This window comes from Aptenodytes patagonicus, chromosome 3 (genome assembly GCF_965638725.1).
Source record: "Aptenodytes patagonicus chromosome 3, bAptPat1.pri.cur, whole genome shotgun sequence".
NCBI lineage: Eukaryota > Metazoa > Chordata > Aves > Sphenisciformes > Spheniscidae > Aptenodytes > Aptenodytes patagonicus.
Window position 1 is genome coordinate 73,673,987 of NC_134951.1, and position 22,707 is coordinate 73,696,693.

The window sequence follows — 22,707 nt, forward strand, 5'->3', positions numbered from 1 at the left end:
TCTGGCTTTTTACACAGAGAAATGGCTTTGAGCACAGGGAAACTTATTTAGAAATTACAGTGCTAATGCATGCAGTAAACCTCTCTGTGTTCTCAAGAGTCTTCTTGGTGTCTTCTTTATGGGAATGTCATGGACTTTAACAAACACTTCTTTAATTTTCCAGCAATATGGCAAGATTTGTATTTCCCCCCTGTGAGGAAAGTATCTTTTCAGCTTTCTAAAGTGTAGTGGCTTCATGTGTCTAAGTCAGCTGCAGCCATGCTAGCCACAACAAATAGGTAGATAGATGTAGTGTAAAATGGGATTCTCAGATGTTTCACAAACACATACAAATAAAAACAATATGCTTAAAAAAAGATAAAAGGTTTCCTGATGAGTTTTACATTTTGCTTTTTATAAAATGTTCCTGAAGACTGCAGAGTGCTCTTAATCATAATTTTAGTACAGGTCCTTAAAAACCACATGCAGGCATCTCAAACTTTTCAATAATGCATTACTGTCAGGCTTAATGTTTTGTTACTGAGCAGTAATGTCTGATTCAGAAGTACAAATGCATATCTACTTGATGATGCAGAGATTTAAGCAGGGCTTCCTCAGGATACTAAGTTCACCATAAAACAATAAAAAGAAATCTCAGACATCCTTTATGAGCACAGAAGCTGTCTGGCAAAGCCATAAAAAGAATATTACTGTACACAAGGCAAGGATTTTGTAATGTTCAGCCGAATTGCACAGTTTCAATTTAAATGAATATTCACATAGCAGTGTTCTATCCTAATAAAACGTTTAATGTCTGAACACTTTCTGCCAAGGGTCCACACAATTTCTTTTTCTTCCTATTCCATCAATGGACAGAATGTCCACTTTATGACCTTCTCAGGGCTTGCTTTGAAAGGCTTTAGAAAGAGTCAAACCTCTCCAGAGCAGAAGACCTGACAGGAGAAAGATGTCTGTATGGTAGAGGTGTACATGTCTTGAAACTCTTTGCTGAGTTGCAGTAACTAATAGAAGAGCAAGACGTTTTGCTGTAGACACTCAAGTCTTCAGTTCCCCAAAAGAAAAATTCAGTAGGTGCAATAACCTGTTCTCTGAGCCAAAAAGTATTCAAGCCCTACAATTTCAAAAGTTACTACCAAAAGGTGGTCTGCCATTTATAGAAGAAGAATGACAGAATGGAGGCCATGGTGTGTCTTGGGCACTTCAGGCTACTTAAGAGAAATAAATTCCCTCCGTGGTTCTGCCACCTTGGTAATCAGGATGGGACCATGAAAGTTAAAAGCAATGGTTCATACAGCTCGATGTAGGCAGCCAGGGCTTTAAAATTAAAAGCTGTAATACATGCATGCCCTTTATTGGCTGAACTCAGCACATAGAACACAGAATCTGTGCACTGGCCTGTATGGCACATCAACATGGGGTATGTATGCAATATGAAGGTCTAGTTACAAATACATGGGTCAACTTCTGTTTTGATTCAGACCTTCTTACTCTTCACAAGTTTTCAGAACTTAGGCATGGTGCAAAATATAGTTTTTGAAGAACCCAGAAAAACAAATCTGTTAAAATTTGGAGTTATAATTCAAATTCTGACATGACTACTGTTAACCAGAACACTTTTTAGAAATGGCCTTTTGCATTGATCTTTCTTTCCAAAACACAAATTCTTAAAAATGCAAACATTTCAAACTTTCCATACTGCTGCAGTTAATTGAAATTTTCTATGTAGGCTATATTTAAATCAATTAAGGTGCAATTAAGGTTCCATTGTTGCCAATAGCTTCTAATTGTTCTGTAATAGACTACAGATACATTGAAATAAGTAAATGGAGCCCAAGATAACTCAGTTACACTTCTTCTTCTTCTGGTAGACTTATTCTTCTCTATTACTTTACATGAATTTATTTGTGAAATACTGAATGGCTTTCAGGACTCAGTGGCAAAAGAGAGAATGTACCCGTGTCAAGGTTTCTCTTGGGCAGAGTGACTAGTATGAATGCCATTGCTCTACGAAGTCTGTATAAGTGGTCAGCAGCACTCTGCTGTCTTGATTTCACTACTCGCTCAGCATTGCAAGGGGTGTATGGAAATCTTTATAGCTCACAGACATCTGATAAAATCTCTTGGTCTGTCTTGATTTAGTTTGCGGTACCCTTAAGACACTCCTCTATATGAATGAAGACAGCACAAAGAAAAGACTGGTGGTGTGTTAGGGATGTCCTTGCATTGCAAGAGCAGCACATGTGCTGTGCTCTTACATGCATCTGTGAGATTATTTAACTGGCAGGTGCATCCAAGCTGTGTTGCATTGTTCTGGTACGCTAGTAAGTCTGTCCTTAAAAAAACTATGGCTTTAAAACAGATAGCATATTACAGATCATTAGAAGTAACATATTATGGCATTCTCTGAGGGTTTTTGCTTAGTGTTTGGAGTTTAAAAGATGTCTTAGATATTAAAAAATCAATAAGGCACCTAACTCCTCTGAAAAAAATAGTATTTCAGGGATATCTCTGTCACTTCTCCCACTGACTGTTTTAGGAAACTAAAACCCAAGCAACCAATCAAAATCCTGTAAAGATCACTCTAATTGTCCCCAAGTAACCAGTTCAAAAGATCATGGAATTGTTAATGTAACTCTGTTCTTACAAATGTTGAGATTTCCAAATATGTGGAAAATCTAAAATGATAGTTGGAAGTCTTGAATCCACAGTATACAAAGCCTTCCTCAGTGTACGTTTATTTCTTACAGTGAATCCTGAACGAGGTCATAAGGGCAGTGTTTCCTTTAATGCTTAGGGCTGGAAGGCTTCCAGCATCCCTAAACTTAAAAACAATTCTTGTTAGGAATCCATGTACCAAGTGAACACCAGTTAAGACAGTGAAAACATGAAGTATGGTTAAGAGATCAAGAGAGTCACATCTGGGGTTGGTATAAACTGGTATAAGGACCTAATTTATGTAAGCTACACAGTTGAGGTTTTGGTCCTTTATTGGCAAAGTTAAAGGAAGCAAAGCAATGCAAAAGAGCTGACGTGATAGATCACCCAGAAAAGAAAGTATTTTAAGGGCTAAGTTTCTTGCCTGCAGAGTAAATCACCCTCGATACCCTTAAGTCATTGACTGCTCCTTTCTGATGCAAGGTGATCTTTCTTGCCTATTGCTGAAGTTTGCAATAAGGCAGATTGCTCTAGCTGATTCTGCTCCAGTTCTGTCCTGAAAGCTAAGCCATTATGTGTCCTACCTGCAACAAAAGACACAATGCCACTTGCCTGCTGTATAAAATGATGGTGTGTGTTTATCCACACCCTTATATGATCTCTCTCTTTCAAAACAGCCATTAGGGAATGGCTCCAGAAGATACAATAAAAATTTCTCAATCCCTAATGGAGTTTCAAGATATTTCTATGACTTCCTAGCGCATGAGCTTCTCCAGGGAATGCCCTCTTGATCCCAAGAGGGGAACAGAAATGCTTACAGGAAGGTCATGTGCAGGGGGAAGCTCCAAAATGAGCAGAGGGGGCTGGATGGGACAGTGCCAAAGTTCGGATAATTTGCGGGGCAGTAATGACAGGCTTTTGAGGCCAGGAAAAAAATAAAGGAGTTAAAAAAAAAAGGTTGCTCTTGCTTCATCAGAGGATAGACATCAATAGAGCCACTGAAATGACTGAAATTATGCATCCTGTGTTTTGTGCCATGTCCAACACCTTGGGAATTTCTGGGGAAAACACTCTAAAACTTTAGCACAAGTCCTGCAGGAGGTGGAGAGTCAGGGAGGTGCAACTGCTCAGAAATTACTTTCTTTTCATCTTCTAGAGACACTCTGTGGAATTTGAAATGACTGTAGTCAGTATTCAGTAGGGCTTCCCAGGTATAAATGTAATAAACCAAATGATTCTTCCATCAGAGAGAGAGCTTTTTGAGCTCTTTTCCCAAGATACTGCTCTGTGCACAAGGGGATTTCTGTAATAATTACCCCTGAGTACCCAGTGGAATAAGCGGTGATTACACTGTCTAAACATAGAAACAGATCCCTGTGTCATTGGTTCCACAACTGACGGGAGGCCTTACTCCAAATTTCTAAGGGTTTTTTAGTTTTCATATTCCTCTAGCACTGCAAGATTGAAGATACACACAGGGTTGTACAGACTTTCTTGCTCTGCAGCTTGTATGAACTACCTGTCTCGTGACTTGTGTAATAAACAGTTGCTGTACCCTTGGGTTCCTTTCCTCAGCTGCAGAGTAGGGACAGCAGATGTTCTGCAAAATGAAATCCTTCATGATTATGGGATTGCTCAGAGGGCCATAATACCTCACTCCCAAGAGAATGAGTCAGTCAAGCAAAATAGAATACTATTCCTATTTCCTATCAGGACAAATGGAAATCATAACACTGTTAGTAAACCAAGCCACCAAATGGAGGCAAAGAACCAGACACAAAACTGGCAGAAGAAGCTTATACCTGTGTTGTGATGGTCTGAGAGATCATACAGAGTACCGAGGAGAAATATTTCTATTGGACAAAGGCCCACCTTCACTACCCCCTATTTTTGCCAAGCTAGAGGGTCTCGGGAAGAATGAAAATGTTGGAAAAGCTAAAAGGCAAACTGAGATCTTGAAGACAGTGTGTGCAATTTGTATCACTATCCTAGAAGGTCTGCTCAATATTAGTTCACAATATTCTACTCCTTCACAGTTATGTACTAACTTTCACACTTAATTACAGAAAAATAATTTATCTCATCAGACTGACTTGCTGAATTAAGGATTCTAAATTTCTTCTTCATGCCTTGGACCAAGGCACCAAATATAAACCCTCTGTCTACAGTCAGTCTCTAAATATAGCCAAGAATTAAGATATTCCTGCTTCTGCATCCTAAATAATCTAATGGAATCAATTATGGGTTTGCGTAGATGACATCTGGTATTTGCAAATACAACATGAAACATGAAATCCAACCAAAATAAGCATGAAACTAAAGTTTCCACCCATCCTATTTCATCCTCAGTAAACATATTATTGTTTTGCATCACGGGGTGGATTTTTCATATTTATTACAGACTTTGGCTTAGAAGCTCTCCAAGAGTATGTAACACTTGCAAAAGAAAAGGGCTGATAACTTTGACTTCAGCCAGTGGTTAAGCCAGATGAGTGAACATCATTCATGCATTCACTGAGAACACTGTCTCATTGCTTGGATTTTCAGCCTTGCGCTTTTATTGATCAGCATGCCAGTCACACCAAGCTAAATAACAGTTTGCATAGTCAGATACAGCAAGGTTCAGAGTGAACACCAACATCAGCTGTGGAAAGGACAGAATCTGAAATGGATTAAATACAGCTCTGTCCCACTGCGCCAGTAAGATCTTTGCCCATTATAGCTGGAAGCTAAGGATAGTCCCACTACACAGTATCCATGTTATCAACCCATTTCAAAATATAACCCCTTGCAGCACTCTCCTAGCATCATAATTAATGCTTTAGCCTCAAGCAGCCAAACATACTCTATTAGGGCTAGAATGCAAACTATCCCTGGATGTAAGTACACAGGGTTGGGGGGGGGGGGTGGGGGGGGTGTGTGTTTCTTTTTTTCTTCTTCTTTCAGATACAGCCTAAATAGGTAAATGTACCTGTACCTGCAGTTGAGGACTGCCCTCTTCCTCCTCCAGATAATGCACGGTCAGGAAAGGGATGGGTCATGTTCCGCCCTATACTCCAGAGCAGAGTAAGACCATAGCAAAGCAAGCAGTCCCACTCTAAAGACTGGCTAGCCTGTGGGCGCTGAGCAGCCTTGGAGGAAACCATGCCTCCTGAAATGCTCTACAATGAAGACCCATGGTTCCTCACAACTCCTGTTGCTACCACGTACTGCCAGACTTGCAAACCTCCAAAACAGTTGGCCATGGCAGTCCATACTGAGAGGGGACTGCTGGAGCATTTTCAGTGGTAGAAGTTGCTGGGCAGGGCTGAGGACGTGGACAATTCCTATGAAACCACACTTCTGACTCTGCCCCCCAGACATGCCATGTGCTGTGTGTTGGGAATTACAGTCGCAGATTTTACCTTTCTGCAGCTGAGCAACTCCCATCCGTTGCACCATCAGTTCCTGCCAGCACGAGCAGGGACTGAAGGAAGTGGTACCCACGCTCCCCTCGCCTGCCTGATGTTTGCACGATACTGTTCTGTTTCCTCCCTTGCTCTGGCCCAAGCGCTCACATCTTCCCAAGGTGAACAAGACTGGGACTTGAACCAAATTAAAAGTAATTTTATCTTTTTCTTTCCCCTCTGGATTAATTTTAAATCACGCCTACTCTTTTATCCAATTCACCAAGTACCTGCACAAATGCTGCTGCCAGCACAGAGAAGGGGACAGCTCAGGTGAGGGAATGAGTGACTGTGAGCTGTGCAGGAGAAAAGGGAGAGAGACATTTATTTCAGTGGCACGGCAGCTTGTGCTGTGTTAAAGTTATTGTGAAAGTATAGCAAAGTCACCAACTGTCACCATCATGTCTGAATGGATAACCTCCATCCTGCCCCCTTGTATTTATAGTGCAACAGGTTCTAGCCATAGTACATTTTTTATATATAGCTAAAATTCTATAGTAAGAAATGCATAATTTTAGCTACACAGGTGGAATGCATGGGATGTTTTCATTCCGAGATTACAGCCCTACAAATACCTAAGTATGGGTAATTTCACTGGTTTCTGAAATGAATAAATTTTGTGATTTTGTAGAAATGTTTCTAGAATCTCTATCTTACAAGAAGCAAACGTTCCCTGTGAAAGTATCTGGCTTTAATTTCTTTCACCATAGTCATTGCACTTGCTGAAGCAAGTACCATTCACAGCATGACACAGCTATCTATGAAATAATTTAACCGCATCATGCGCAGTCAGCAGAAGTTCAGCACTGTAATTTGCAGAAAGTGACTCCATACTGTCACTCACTGAGTTGAGTATCATGCTGCAACGCTTTTCCTTTCCTTCCTATCTATTGTAAAAATATGGGCATTTTTTCAATTATGTCAAAGTATTCCTTGTTAACAACACATGTTTACATTTGATAAAAAAGAGGTGTGGGGGTTTTTTAATATGCCATTTTAATCCTCAAGAGTTCAGCAACTATAAACCATAAGAAGTAATATCAATAGCATAAGCAGGTGCCCCCACCACAGGTAGTTAAATCATTCTTCATTGTTTAATTTGACCAAACACTTCAGAAATTACTTGATTCTATTCAGTGACAGTGTACATGGAAAAGTTAGCTATGCAAGAAGCTGAAGTAATCACCAACCTTGAGTTTTGCAGCATGAGTTCGAGTTCTGAAGCTTAATATCCTTGCTACATGTTGTTGTGTGTAAACTGTCTATAAGGACACTATTACAGAAGAACTTCAGGAGTTTTAGCAACCATGTAAATGCAAACTCTCACAGCTGCTGCTTGGATGCAGGTAGACGGAGCAGCACATCTCTCGGTTGGCTGTGCATGATGTATCCAGGTGGCAAATCAACCAGAGCCTGCCTTTCCCCAGCACTCCTGGCTGCAGCAAGATGCCCTGGGGGTGTCGAGCACAGCACATGCTGCTCACACCAGGCCATCTTCTACCCACTTCTGTTTTAAACTGGGCTCCTCCCCACAGTAATCTGTTTGTACTTTTTCAAAGGCAAAAGTACTAGATTTATTCTAATTTACATATGCTTGTAATAGCCATTACTCTGGGAAACTTACAGTTATTGTACAAAGATGATGTGAAGCATTAGAAGGATCCTGACATCTAAACCTTCCTAAATAACATAACTTAGCAATTTTAACTTCTTTTGAAAACTAAGTAATGCACGGAATATTACTTCCAGCTGCATATTGCAAGTCACTGGAAAGAAAAATATCTTGGCCTAATAAAACCTAGGAAAGGCTGGCAATGAGCAAGAGAAAATCTTCTGTGACCAGAAAATAGTCCCAAAGTTGGAAAAGTATTTTGGAAATACGTATTTATTATTCATTTTATTTACAGAGAATAAATCTTAAGTAGCAAACCTCCCAGTTATGACACTTATAATAATCTTGGCTCTTAACAGACAGCTAGTAGTGCCCGTGATATATCACTTATATCAATTTCATTGGTCCAGCATTGACCAGAGAAGTCAAAAAGTAAAAAAGATCAGTTTCCAGCTCACGTTTAAAGTGAATAACCATCTCGCTGTATTTTTAGTATAATGGAAAGAGCTGTGATAGTCATATGGTAAGGAACAACTCAGTCTCTACCAAGTGCTACACAAGCTGTGTAGCTTGCTGTTCAAAAGGGTAATAAACAGTCATTTTAGTCTGGCCAAAGCGATAAGAATAGACGTGATTCAACGGCACGGTAGCGTAAGCGTGTCACTAAAATGTGGTCTTCTGGAAACTGCTTTTAACACAATAGGACTATTACTTGGCCAGCACAGTTGATGGCCACATGCTTTTGTTGCCATGAGCTGTGAGAATCAGTAGAATCAGAGATTGCTGTAGAAATGTGAATGTACTTTATGACAGTCTGTAGTAATTCTGTACATCTTTTATGTCTGTGTTCTTATAGCCACTTGGGCACTGAAGTAGCTGAAATGAGAAAGAGGCAGCAGCCACAAAATGAAGGAACATCAGCTGTGTCTCAAGCACCTGGAAACCAAAGGCCCAACAACACATGTTGCTTTTGTTGGTGCTGTTGCTGCAGCTGTTCATGGTATGTCCTGTAGTATATTTGGTTCTATATCCACCACAGGTAAACAATGAGAATGGAAAGTGCCAAGCACTGGGAACATGCAAACTTCCGGGAGAGGATTGCTGCCAAGAGGCAAAATTTAACTTTTCACTTAAAAATTTGATTAAACAATTCCCTGATTTGGTTCGGCATCTTGTGAGGGGGAAGAGGAGAGAATAGTAAATTCAAGCTATATTTACCCTACTTAAATCATAACTAAATGAGAAAATTTCAGTTGTAAAACTAGTATGTGTGAGTGAGAGACTTGATACTGAACATTTTATAATTTGCATTCAAAAACATTTTCTTTCTGCTTGTACTTTTGATATTGCAGTTCTCTGCATTCAGGAGGGTAAAAGGGAGATGGTGATAAATGTGAATATATGGTGACCTGTTTTACTACTTAGTTGTTGAATAATATATATTCTGTAAATCTGAAAACACAAGCCTTAAATTCCACTTTATCTTTTAAGCGGTGTGGTGTAATTTTAGTGGAAAAAAGGCTCAAAAATTGTGGCTGCTTGTCTCTTCCTAAACAAAGAGTTCACTTGGAAAGTCAAAGAATTAAAGCCAGTTTCAGAAATAGCTTTAAATTCTCAGTGTCTTGAGATGCATCAGGTCTTTACTTCTTATTTTCATGAACACAGTTAGTGTTGAAATATGAAGTAATTGACATGCAGTACTGTTCGGAGCCTGTGCATCCTGTTACGTACACAGTTCAGTCTTTTGGGAGTGACCGTTCCTCTGTGTATCTGTGTTATTTTCACTCGAATCAGCCATCTGGCCCCAATCTAAAATCTGAGGCTATTTGCCTCAGATTATGTATTTAAAAATACATACCAGCACGTATGCACCAGGCATGAAATGCGACAGCTTTGTCCAAGATGCCACATCCTGGAGGCAGTACCAGGGTGGACCTGACTTGGCTGTTGCTTCCAATTTCTCCTGGAGGCAGAGGGTATCTGGAGCAAGGATGAGCAAGAGCTCATGCTTTTACAAAGTTACTTTGCAATGTGTTCAATCCACACAGCAAAGAGGTGGAAGCGTATTAAATGGGAAGCAAAGGGAGGATGTTTTGCCACTGTTATCTCTGCTTTGTGACAAGGGCACAATGTAAGATTAGCTATACTGTTACAGACCAGAGGTTCGTTTAGCTCAGTATCCTATTTCAGGAAGTGACCTGTAGTGGATGCCACAAGGAAAGGATAAAACAAGTGGACATGCACCTCCTCAACCTACCCACAGCAAAACTCCTCACAACTTCTGGCAGTCTGCAACTTAGGGACTTACTGGCCCAGAGGTTATTTCTGTGTGTTTTGTAGTCCTTGATGGAATTTTCTTTCATTAATTTGTCAAACCATTATCTGAAGCGACTTCCTGAACTCATCTAAACTTTTGGCATCCAGAGTTTCCCGTAGCAATAAATTCTACAATGGACCTGTGCATGCTGTGAACTATTATTTCCTTTTATTTGTTTTAACCTACTAGATGTTAATTTCATTTGATGCCTCCTTGTTCTTATGATTGTGAAGAACAATGAATTGTTCCCAGGATGATCAAGATTTTATAGAGCTCTCTCATATCCCACTTTAGCTGTCTTTTCTTCCACAGTCTTCTCTATTTTAATCTCTGTGATACAGAAACTGACCCAGACCGTGGTTTATCCTTATCTCTCTTCTATCTATCCACCTACCTTCTGTCTCTCTATGTACCTTTCCTATTCTATCTCCTGTCTGAGATGTGTGATTACATCTGTTGCAGTAGTCAAGACATGAGTGCACCATGTTTTGTGTTTGCTCTTGATTTTTTTATTATTAATTCCTAGCACTCTGCTTGCTTTTTAACAACTCCCTGAGACGATGTTTCCATAGAATTATCCACCATGACTACATCTCTTTACTGAATGGAAATAAAGCCCATCATTGTGCATGTACAGCTAGGGTTGGCTTTTGCCTTGCATACTGGAACTTGAATGGCCATGGTCTAATTTCTAAAACTTAAAGGCAACTGATTTTATTTTTTAAGCATGCTAGCTCTAGAATTCTTATTTGACAGCTATACTCTATTTTGAAGCTTTCATGAGCTTTGTGACCCTTGGAGTGCCTCCACTCCTTAGAATGCAATACCGTTATATATTTGAATAGCTTATGCATATTAAATCTAAATTAGAGCAATATCCTGTCTTTTGGGGTTTTTGGGGGGTTGAGGGGTTTTTTTGGTAAAGTAGACTAGACTGAGCATAGAGAAATCCTGTCAATTTAAGCTAGTTTTCAGGATTAAGTAAAAGAATGGGTCAAATGGGATAGTGCCATCACTTGCATTTTCTAAAATCAAAAAGGTAGAACAAAAGATGTAATAAGTCTTTTCCAGCTCTATCTTCTGTGATTCCATAGTGGAAACAACTCCATTAGAGGAGAGATGGGACAAAACTTTGAAAAAGGGAATATGAAATGTTTCAGAATCTCGGTTAAAATGAAGTAATTGGTTCTGGTGCCAAATTTGTTTGGTAAATTTGAACTGTCCAGGTAGAGTATGGATTACTGTTCTTGCCTCAGTTGTGTACCCCAAAAAACTACAAAAATAATGAAAAAAACCCAAAACGTAACAAACTTTACTAGTCACTCATTATATATGGGATTCTAGGTAGGTAATTCTCTAGGGTAGTTCTCTGTAATAGGAAAGCCTAATCGATAATTGTAACAGGTTCTCTGGACCGAATGTAATTGCATGCTTTCCCTAGTTCCACAGGTCTTTGTACTTGAGTAATGTGAATTTCTCGCGAGATACGTGTCTGGAAATATTGCTGGATTCATTAATGGTGATGACAGTGCTTTAACTGTCAATATCAAGATTAGGAGACTTTTCTTCTGTTTTTCCACCAGCCTGTGTGACTGAGGACAGCTCTTATATCACTAACCTCTTAGTGCCTCAACTCCCTCACCATTCATAGAAATGGTCAGGTGCGGTATATGCAGCTTTTAGTAAGAAGCTTTCACTTTTATCTGTTTGAAGAGTTAATTCAACAGTTCATATATCCAAACAAATCATTAGAATTCTAAAAATATCTTTTGTGAATCGTGTGATGTTTGTTTTCTTCTGTTCCACCCTGTGTTAAAATCAGAATAGGCATTAAGTCTTCTGTTTGCATAACAGCATGGGCAAATATATACACCATTGTGAGCCGCTTGCTCACTCCTGCCTGGTGGGATGGGGAAGAGAATCAGAAGGGTGAAAGTGACAAAACTCGTGGGTTGAGCTAAAGACAGTTTAATAGATAAAGCAAAACTGTGTGCACAAGTAAAGCAAAACAAGGAATTCATTCCCTGCTTCCCACGGGCAGGCAGGTGTTCAGCCATCTCCAGGAAAGCAGGGCTCCATCACGCCTAACGGTCACTTGGGAAGACAGATGCTACAACTCTGAACCTCTCTCCTTCCTCCTTCATCCCCAGCTTTTACTGCTGAGCACGATGTCATATGGTGTGGACTATACCTTTGGTCAGCTGGGTCAGCTGTCCCAGCTCTGTCCCCTCCCAACTTCTTGTGCACCCCCATCCTGCTCACTGACAGGGCAGTGTGAGAAACAGAGAAATCCTTGACACTGTGCAAGCACTGTTCAGCAACAGCTAAAATATTGATGTGTTATCAACACTGTTTTGGTCACAAATCCAAAACACAGCACCATATGGGCTGCTATGAAGAAAATTAACTCCATGCCAGCCAGACCTGGTACATATATTGGCCCTGATAATTGTCAGGACAGTAAATTCCTCAGTTTACAAGGACAAAGCAGGTAATCAAAAACCTTGATTACCAAGGTTTGCTCAGATTGGAAAAGATGGAGATAAACAGGGTCCTTAAATTGGCCATTTTATTGTAATAGGTATGGTCAGGATGTTGCCCAACTAGCTTAAGCCCTGAACTAGTGCCTGAGCATCAGTAGTGAAGGAACAGTCTTCCTCAGCGGAGAAAATAAAGTGCTTCTGAAGTTCCCAACAGGAAAAGCTTGTGCACTTACCGCAGAGGCAGATGATATATCCCTCTGGAGGTTTTCTATAGGACCTTCCTCTCTCCACTGACCAGATACAGACCTTAGGCGCTTACTTCAGGAAGACTGCCTCACTAAAGCATCTAACAGATGAGTACCAGTCAGGTACCTAAGGTGCTGGACTGAATCTCACCCTGTGTCTTAAGCTTCCACAAAACACCATTCCTATAGAGGACAGAAGAAAAGCTTCCTTACTAGGTGTAATTTCAATGACTCCAGTAGCCGGAGAGTTGCAAAATTTGTAGGAAGCCTCCTAACATGACAATCTATAATTTCCTCAATTACACTTTCTCCAGAGAGCTGCACATTTAATATTTAGTGCTATGGCTTTACAGTTTTGAGCTCAGCGTGGCGAGGTAAGGGTAGAAGCCTGCTATCTCACCTCCCCGACCCTATTTAGCAATCCATTACTCCAGCTTCCTGAGCGGACATGAAGCCAGTCATTCTCTTGCAAACACTTGTAAATCACATTCTTCAAAAAAACTCTCAAGGCGCTAGCACAGGCAGGTTGGCTATTCTGCCAATTTTATTTTGCTTCCTCTTTTGTCTCCCACCCAGAGCAGGAGTCATATCTTTTTATCCTCTCTTCCTTTCACAAGGTGCTCAGTGAATTTTAAAGCTGTGGGACACTTTGACGCCTGATAATCCCTCTCCTTTTACCGCACACAGAAGGCTCAGAAGGCATCTAACATCTGCCCTGCAAGAGACCTTAGCAGTATGGGAGTCCGGTGGACATGAAAAGGCTTCCAGGGGATAAGTGAAGATGATCACACAACTTCACTTGGTTCTGTAGCTCGATTCAAACGTGCAAGCTGGAAGGCCTTTACTTTAAAAGGAACCATTAAAACAACTGCTGAAGACTCTTGTGGAAGAGGGAAAGGGACTCATGTCCAGCAGCTCCGAGCTGTGCCCTGTACAAAAGCTATGCCTGCCATTCGATTTCTTGTGACCTTTCCATAACTAGTTTCCCACACCCAAAAGATGCTAAGGAAGATAGGGTGTTTGCCAGCTTGGCAGTAAACAAGAGTTGCTCTTGGCAAGAAACCTTTCTCCTCCAGTTTTTATAACTTGCCTATGACTGCTGTGAGTTACATCTGAAACTTCTTCCTGATGACCTTGTTACACAAATATTTTTCTTTATTAAAGGGAACATTTTCCTTGCATGGGTTTAGCAGTTGACTTGGGCCTACAAGAAGATATTTCTGTCACTTGTGCCATGAATATGAGATGACAGATACAGTTCTAAGGACAATTTTAAATTATATTAATATTTTTTCTCTATGGGGTTCAATGTTTTCGTCCTCCTAACAAACAGATAGTGTGCATTGTACTATAAATGAAAAAAACAAACAAAACCAATTTTTTTTGCACTTCCCACCCCTCTAGTGCTTTGAGATGAATAATTTTTTTCTAGCATATTCAGTGTTAGTTTGCCATCAAAAAATCTTGTCTAAGCTTTGCATGACTACATAAGATATTCCTGGGGGGTCATAGTCATGGCTGCTTTATCTTATTTAACTATGGTAGAAAGTTTGGAGGAGAGGGAAGCAAAGAAAGGATGGAAACAAAAAACAATTTAATGCAATGAATTATAGCCACGTGTTCTGAAATATGTGGAAAACAAAATCCATATTCTGCTTCCCATGCCTGTCTGCAGCAGAACTTGTATACTAGGAGTAGACTAGAGGTGGGCTGGTACAAAAAGAGTCACCGAGGCTCCAGGATTTTGTTAAAGCTTTCAGCAAGAAAAGAAAATCTTGATCTTTGAAACAAAAGCACTCTTTTTGAAAAATATCTTTGGCTTTCAATTTTATTTTTTTTACAAACCTGATTTTGTAATTCTTCTTTTCCTCCCTGGACACATAGGACAACACATCTGAAACAGATGTACTCAACTCTCTGCATTTTACCTTTTCAAAACATCACACCTGAGAAAAGCAAATATGGAAAAGTGCATCGGGAATTATTGTACTCTAGTGCAGAATATAGAAGTGCAGGCTACTGTACTCTATGTACTGAAATAGAAGGTGATATTTTTAAAAATATTTAATGGGAAAAGACGTTCCATTCTGAGCCTTTTCATACTTTAAAACATCACAGGACTTCCTTACATTTTTATTGTTTGCTGTTGCAGAGGTCAAAGATGAAAACATTCCCTCTCTTTCCTGGAGAATAATTTCTTCCAAGCGATAGTAGGCTTAGCTAGCACGGGAACGGGTGCTTTATGCATCTATGGGACAGTATCATCTGTATCATCACAGCGCAATGGGCAGCACTGGTGCTTTCTTAGGAAAGGAGCACCAGTTCTTCTGACAGGTAGAATTTAAAGCTGGATAAAATCCATTATATGACCCGTCACGCAAGCTACCGAATGTGATATTCTAGAAAATCAGTCTTAAATCACCTTGTCTTTAAGTCCACATATCCTCAGTGCTGAGGCCGTGAGAGAAAGCTGCCCGGCAGACATTCCTGTTGTCACTGGAATGCACCGTGGGGTGAGTGTGGGGTAAGGATTTAGATATTTAGTCCTCAGAAATGGGCCTCTCAAGGTTCCCTGAGCTACTTAAAATAAGAAATTTAAATTCTCAGCATTTGGAAAAACAAGCAGAAGACACTATAAAAATAAATAGCTTGTCAAGTATTTTTTTCATACTTTTGTAAGTTATGTTAACAGTACTTATTAAATAATACCCAAGTAAAGCATTTTTTTGCCCTTTAAAGCAAAAGAAAGGGACGATCTCTAAAGTTAAAAAAATCAGAGGGGAGAAGCATGTCTTCATAATGGGTATGATATTTAATAGGCTCACTCTGCTTTGTAATTCAGACACGGCAAGTGATTTTGCTGGAGTTTTATGGATGTTTAGGTCCTCAGGGCAGGCTGGGGACAGGTGGCTCTGTGCATACTTGTTTACACAACTCTCCCAGGGCATCACAGCCTGACTTGCCAACCTCTGGGCTTGTGCTCTTCCGTGACACTGGGCCAGATTATCAGTGTTAGCCTGATAATTCCTGGAAGTCTGCTCTCTCCTTGAGCCAGAACACCTCAGATGTGACTCAATACACAGGTTATCCCAGAGCTCCAGAGGTGGCGAGTAAAGGCAGCTTTGACCACTTCCTGCACCTCCCTGTGAAGCAGATGTGAAACGCTACCGTTTGAAAGAGGGGAGCACATTTCTTCTACATAAATGATGCCACAAGGTGCAAAGGTATGCTAGATGAGGTCTCAGGTGTACTAACTGCAGCAAACTACTCCTCCATAATTTTTCCCGCATCTACTTCTAAAGAGTAAGATGCAGGAAATCAAAATGTTACCAGCAAACCAAAAGGATTATAGAAATAAAATTTACAAAAAGCAAAATTTAATGTAAAAACAACTAAAGGAAGCTTAACATTAACCTGCTAAATCTTATGAGAGCCTGCCTTGGTCGCTGTGGAGCCCTGTTCTAAATTAATCAAATACATCTCATCTCCCCTCATCAAAAAGCAGCCCAGAAATCCCTATTTCCAAGCTCATCCACCACCTTTTATCATCCTCCTTTCTTCTTCTCAGCCCCCTGCCACCTACCTCCAAAGCCCTGTGGAAGCACAAGGTTTTGCGCAGCCTGGGAGCCGAGGGAGGAACTGTGAGCCACCAGCTCCCACAGCAGCAGTGGGTTTCCACAGGTCACTTGCCATGCACAGGTGGCTTTGGTGCAGGTCATTGCTTTGTGGGGCATACAAAGCAAATCAAAATCATGCAGTTCTCTAGGAGAAAGCTGTAAGCTACACACTGCATTTATTTCGGCAAGTGTCTGCAAAGGGGTAGTCACTAAGGCGCTGCTGGCCTACCATGAAATCGTGGTGGAAGCACAAAGATACACGAGACACTACACAGACATTCAGCATACATAAATCATTTTAAATTAATTTTCAACCAAGAACTCCGGTTTGAAAAAACCTTTAACACTGTAAACTGAGTCTAACTCCATGTAAACTGAGAAATGTTTCTATTTTCAAAGGTATGAGGTAAACTTGTTCCTCCCCATAATAAACTAGAAGGCTAATGCGAAGAGTGGAGCAATAGCTTCTTATGCAGCCGGTCTGTTAACTTTGATCACAAGCCAGTGGTAGAATCCTCATTAACATCAAAACCAGCCCTGGGCTCTCTGGGCCAAGCTTTCGTAGTATCAGGATTTTATCCTTAATATTTTAAACGTGGAAAATTCATTTCATTTTGAGGAACAGATGGACGCTCATGTATTTACTGACATTTTTACCCACCTGTGATAACACAAGCAGGTTAGAGAATGGGTAGAACATAAACATAATATATTAGCAAATTTCTGATAAATGTTTCTGAAGCTTCACAAACCAAATGCATAGATTCCTGTGTGTATAATACTGCTAAGATAAGAAACCCTCATCAGTCTAACTGCAGAAAATAGTCCTATTTCAAGCAAACAATTCTGTAAAGAAAATTGGAATGCAAAAAAAAAAAAAAAAAATCAGAACTGCAATCCTCCTAAATTGAAGAATAAATACATGCTCAGAGGGGATTTGGGATTATACAAGGCTCATTCTAATTCAGCTGCGCACAAGATGCTGACAGTAGCTTCTTAGAAGGAGATAGCACACTAAATCTAGTTAACTTTAGAAAATGATCTTGATTCTGCCCTGGCACAGCACACGGAGTGTATTCAGGGACAGCTGCTCTTGAGGAGACTAGAGGGAGAGAAAGCAACAGCAGAACCACCTCCACTGGGGTAAAGCAGCTTGATGTCTCCTCAGAGGCTGTTTAAGAGATGGATTGCTTCAGAGCATCAGCATCTTGGCTCTCCCTCGCCACTCATGCCCGTTTCCCACCCGCCTGTGCCAAAATGCTATTCAGCTTGGTGTCTGCGGAACAGTGGCTGAAGGAAGATTCGTAATGTCATGACAGATTTTCTGTCACCAGCACACAGCTTGACTGTTGCTGTGGAAAAAAGAAAAAAACAAAAAACCAAGAGTACTGAGGATGCCTGAGTCCAGTTTACACTGTGATTATCAGCTGTTAATGAGTTTGGAGGCTTTGAAATCTCCCCCGATAGGATTTGGGCTGTTTTTTTGTTTCCTTATTGCAAATTTGACAATTATGTATTTACACAAAGATGCATTAACTCAGGAGTCTGCGGAAAACCACAGAAATTAAGTGTGTGAAAGGTCAAAATGGGTTTGAGATCAAAATATAAGCTGAAGTAAGGCATGTTGGTAGATGGTGTCATATTAAAGGTGCCAAGGCGGCCTTGCAAATCCTCCAAACTTTATTCATCATGGAATATAATAAAAACTTAAATATTTAACATGCAAAAACAACAACAAAAAAATCCTATCCAAATTAAACATGCTGGCAGTGTCTATACTAGTAAACTAAGCAGGGCCAGGGTCTAACATGGGCTCAGGCAATCAGCCGTACAGTTAAATTGTTAACAAGTGTTAACTCCCTGGCAGAGTTTTGGCCAGTGCCAGAGTGCACAGTCTCAGGCAATGACCTGTCGCAGGTGCAGAAACCCTGTTTTGGGTATGGGCTTTATGGACTGGGGCTACGTGGTGCCAGTCAGCCTCAGGGCCAGAGAACTCTCCCAGTCTGTTTTAGATGCAAGAATAAATGCAGTCTGTAGTTCCAAGCCAAAAGGGAAAAAAAATTAGGCTACTTAAATCTGTTAGCAGCAAAATTTCCATCTTACAAAAGTTTATTTTTTAACCATGTATCGTTCCAAATCGGTTTAAAATGTCAGTTAAAACAGGAATAAATGTCTAGTTTTTTTAAGAGAAAAAATGAGAGAATGTATGATGGAAAAGAGTCTGCACCCCTAGTAGATAACACTTATAAGATGGAGATCCTCTCACTAGAAAAGTGGGTCAGACATTCATTATGTGAGGCAGAAAGGCAAAGGAGATGTGAATCTTGTCTACTCACCCTCAATAATTCCATAGCATATATATTTGTCTACATGGCAACTCTGGCTCTTCTGAAGTAGCTGATTGAGGGCCTGATACTGGCAGATGCTGAGCATCCATTATGGAGCAATGGATATCTTCAGCTCCTGTTGACATCCATGTTGAAAGTGCTTCCCAGCTCAGGGCCTTGTCTAACAGAAAATCTGGAAACCAACATCCATCAGAACAGATGCCTGTAATATACACAGACTGGCATGGCGGTTCTCAATCCTGTTTGTTAGTTGGACAGATGTTAAGTGGAAGATCCCCCATCTTATTTGATTGTAATGTGGATAAGTGTAAACTAGTTTGGTCCAGGCCAGTTTCATAAAATACGGTGTTCGTAAACATCATGGTAGGAATTACACTTTACAAATACATAAAACCCTCTTTAATTGAAGAACTTTACAACACCTTATCAAAAGAAAAAATGTGAATTTAGTATGAATCTTCCCAGGCATCTCTTCCCATTTGGAAACTGCAACTAAATCTATGGAATCAAAGGAGTGGCCCTAATCAGGCTCAATTCTTTACTGTTGCTGCTATTTTCATCTCTGCAAACTAAGAATAATAAAAAAAGCCACTAGGGAAACTGAGACCAGGCCCATTTATCAGAATTAATTGAGACCATTAGGCTTGCTTGCTAGTGGATTGAAGGGCTTTTATTCATCCAGTTACCCTTTCAAAGAATACAATTTGTATTTCTTTGAACACTAGACAACTGCCACTTTTAATTGCCTCAAATATATGAAGGAATTGCTTGCAAAATAGCTGTAGCCAGGAGTAAGGACACTGCGGATTGTCTAGTAATTAGATGTATCTGTTGTACAAGATGGAATATGAATGGTAATATTATTCTGAAGGAAGAAATGAAGCTGACAGCCAGACTAGTGATCTGTTGGGTGACCTGACAAGAGAAATACACCCTTGAGTTGAATAATGCCTAAAGCAGAAACCAGCTCTACAGTAATGAAACAGAGCTAGATTAACTCCATTAGGAACCATTGGAAAGCAAACTTTGACAAGCCATAGATTTCTTACCTATACAGAAATTACATTCCACAACTGAGAACAAAAATCTCAAAAATTTATCCTAGAAAGGACTAAAAGCTTCCAAAAGTTGTAATAGCTTCTGGTGTGGCTATCATTATGTAAAAGTAATATAATCTCTTTAAAGTAGAATCCAGCAGAAAGCATATTTTCTTACAGATTTTCAGAAGAACAAAATACATCTGAGAAAAAGGAGAGTTTAGGAAAGTCAGATTGCTTTAAATTGCTAGTTCTTTCCTTTCTTGCACAGTTACAACTTTTGCTCAGTGCTAGTCTAAGTTTGAGGGAGATACTGTCCTTTTTTTCCAGAAGTTCAAGTACAGCGCACACTGGTAGTTTCCATCTGTCTTTGGATGTCTGCTAAGCTGCAATATCTGTAGCTAGGTAGTTTAAATCAGTCACACAAGAACAGAGGAGGAAAGCAAGTTCAGCAAGGCTGTCCATTAAAACGACCAGTCTTCTTTCACGTACCTTTTAGCCTGCATTGACCTTGAGAGCATTTCCCTCCTTCACCCTGAAGTCATCCTGAAGTGTAAATATAATTACATTTTTTTAAGTAGCCCCCAAAAATATCCTTCAATCGCAGTCTTTCTTTAAATATGATTGTAGTAAATGTGTTGGTTGTGGCACTGGTGGCCACACCCGGAGTACTGTGTCCGGTTCTGGGCTCTTCGTTGCAAGAGACCTGGACATACTGGAGAGAGTCCAGCAAAGGGCCACTAAAATGATTAGGGGACTGGAGCACCTCTCCTGTGAGGAAAGGCTGAGAGAGCTGGGACTGTTCCACCTGAAGAAGAGAAGGCTCAGGGGGATCTTATCAGTGTGTATAAATACCTGAAGGGAGGGTGTGAAGAAGACGGAGCCAGGCTCTTTTCAGTGGTGCCCAGTGACAGGACCAGAGACAACGGGCACAAGCTGAGGAGGTTCCCTCTGAACATCAGGAAACATTTTTTTACTGTGAGGGTGACTGAGCACTGGCACAGGTTGCCCAGAGAGGCTGTGGAGTCTCCATCCTTGGAGATATTCAAAACCTATCTGATCCTAGGCAGCCTGCTCTAGGTGGCTCTGCTTGAGCAGAGCAGGGTGGACAACATGACCTCCAGGGCTCTGTCCCTTCCAACCTCAACCATTCTGTGATTCTGTGATTCTGTTTCTGTGATTCTGTGTTCGACTTGGCAAAGACTAAATTCAGATCTTAAATGTTTGCAAAACATTTCCGGATATATTTGTGGGTATCTTAGGAGAATGTCCCTTTTGTCAGGGGGTTTCCAGCAAGTTAGTTTTTCCACTACCAATCCGCTTCTGAACATTTTCTAAAAGAAAAAAGAATCAGTATAAAAATTACATCAAAGATCACATTGCAAATAGCAATCTATGATGGAAGATGTATTGACACGTGGATATTTGATTCTACAAGACTTTGCTTTCAAATTCTTCATGGGGTCCAAAAGGAAAATGCAGAGTTTGGACAAATTTGAAAGCTTGTCTGCCAAATGTATACTGAATTCAACTTTTATGGAAAATACAGCAAGAGGCTGTATGGCTCACGGCTTTAAAAAGAGACTGTTAGTCCGACTGTCCCTTATGAACAGAAAAGGTTACCAGATTTTAGCTCTATTCCATTTTAAATCGTTAAATATACAGGAAAGGGAATAGAGTGGAACACTGCAGATTTGCTAAAACCTTTTTAGGTACTTGTTTTACTGAGCACAACCCTCTATGACTTACTTAAGTTTGCATTCATATTTCAGTAAGGATGATCTACCTTCACAGTGGCATGTGGGATGCAATTTAATAACCTTATATAACGATCTTACATAAACTCCAAAATCTTGGCCAAGACTTCTCAATTAACAAAGAGATGATTATACTCTTAAGCACTAGATCACTTGGGTTCAATTCTGCTTTTACTCAAGCTGAGGAATAGCACAACATAAGTAAGACTATCAGGACAGAGCTAAATCTCTTAACTGACTAGACCTTAATAGCCTGAGATGCTCCAGATATCTTAAACCTTAATTTCCACCAATCTCCTTTTTCTTTTATGGTTTATAGTTGAATGTGTAATGACTTTGACCAATTACGCTGAATCCAGTACAGTATTAAGAAAGCACTGCAAGTGAAAAGCAGTAAGAAATTCAGCCTGCTCTCCCTCACCTTCAAAGTATGGCAGAAACATACAATCTCAGATGAACTGAGAAGTTTCTTATTTTTCACGGGGAAGTTCACAACTCTGAACAATGATGAGCTGGCCTTATCATAAGCCTTTGAACAAAAGAATTCACAGACCTTAGTCCAGGTTTTCACAAGGAAGAAAGGTAGGACCCTGTTCATCTGTAGTGGTTTTAAGTGTATTTCCTTCTAAACTCTCAAATATCTCACAGGGCTAAAAGCTATTCTTTCACACAGAAAAGTCTAAATAGCACTGCAAGAGCAGCACTACAGAACAAAGACAGGAGAATTGTCAGCGATTCCTTCAGTCGCCCCTGGATTGCTGCTACAGCATAGGTGTCAGAAATACGGCAGCGAACAGGCCAAGATACCTGTGTGTAGGCACAGGGGGTTTTGACCACATCTCTTTATTCCTATGTCCACATACTCCACAGCCATACCGTCAATACCACTCTTCTAGAAATCTCAAGACTGGTTTAGGGAACCAAGGATACTTCAAAATAACCCAAAAAACAAATGCAGGTTTGCTGTGCTTTAGGATTTTGATGCTGTAAGGCATTGCTCTTCAAGCTTCTCTCCACAGTTCTTAGTATGAACATAATTCTGAGTGAAAGGTGGGGCTGCTGACTCTTTTCAGGACTCTGAGAGATGAGGTTCTAATAAACTCCAGGTATCATGGAGTTAAGGGTTATAGCTGCTGGATTTCCTGATGAACTGTTTTCTTATTAGAAAATCTCTTTTCTTGTAATCAGAA

General features: G+C 40.3%; 1 protein-coding gene across 3 annotated transcripts in view; it reads left to right on the forward strand.

Moving 5' to 3' along the window:
* Positions 1-22,707, forward strand: part of RGS17 (regulator of G protein signaling 17) — a 74,542-nt gene that overhangs the window by 37,160 nt on the left and 14,675 nt on the right. For all 3 annotated transcript variants that reach the window (XM_076333831.1, XM_076333830.1, XM_076333829.1), the window contains one exon: positions 8,570-8,713. In XM_076333831.1, coding sequence (XP_076189946.1) covers positions 8,595-8,713 — 119 coding nt within the window. In that variant the 5' untranslated portion in view covers positions 8,570-8,594. The remainder of the gene's footprint in view (positions 1-8,569; positions 8,714-22,707) is intronic.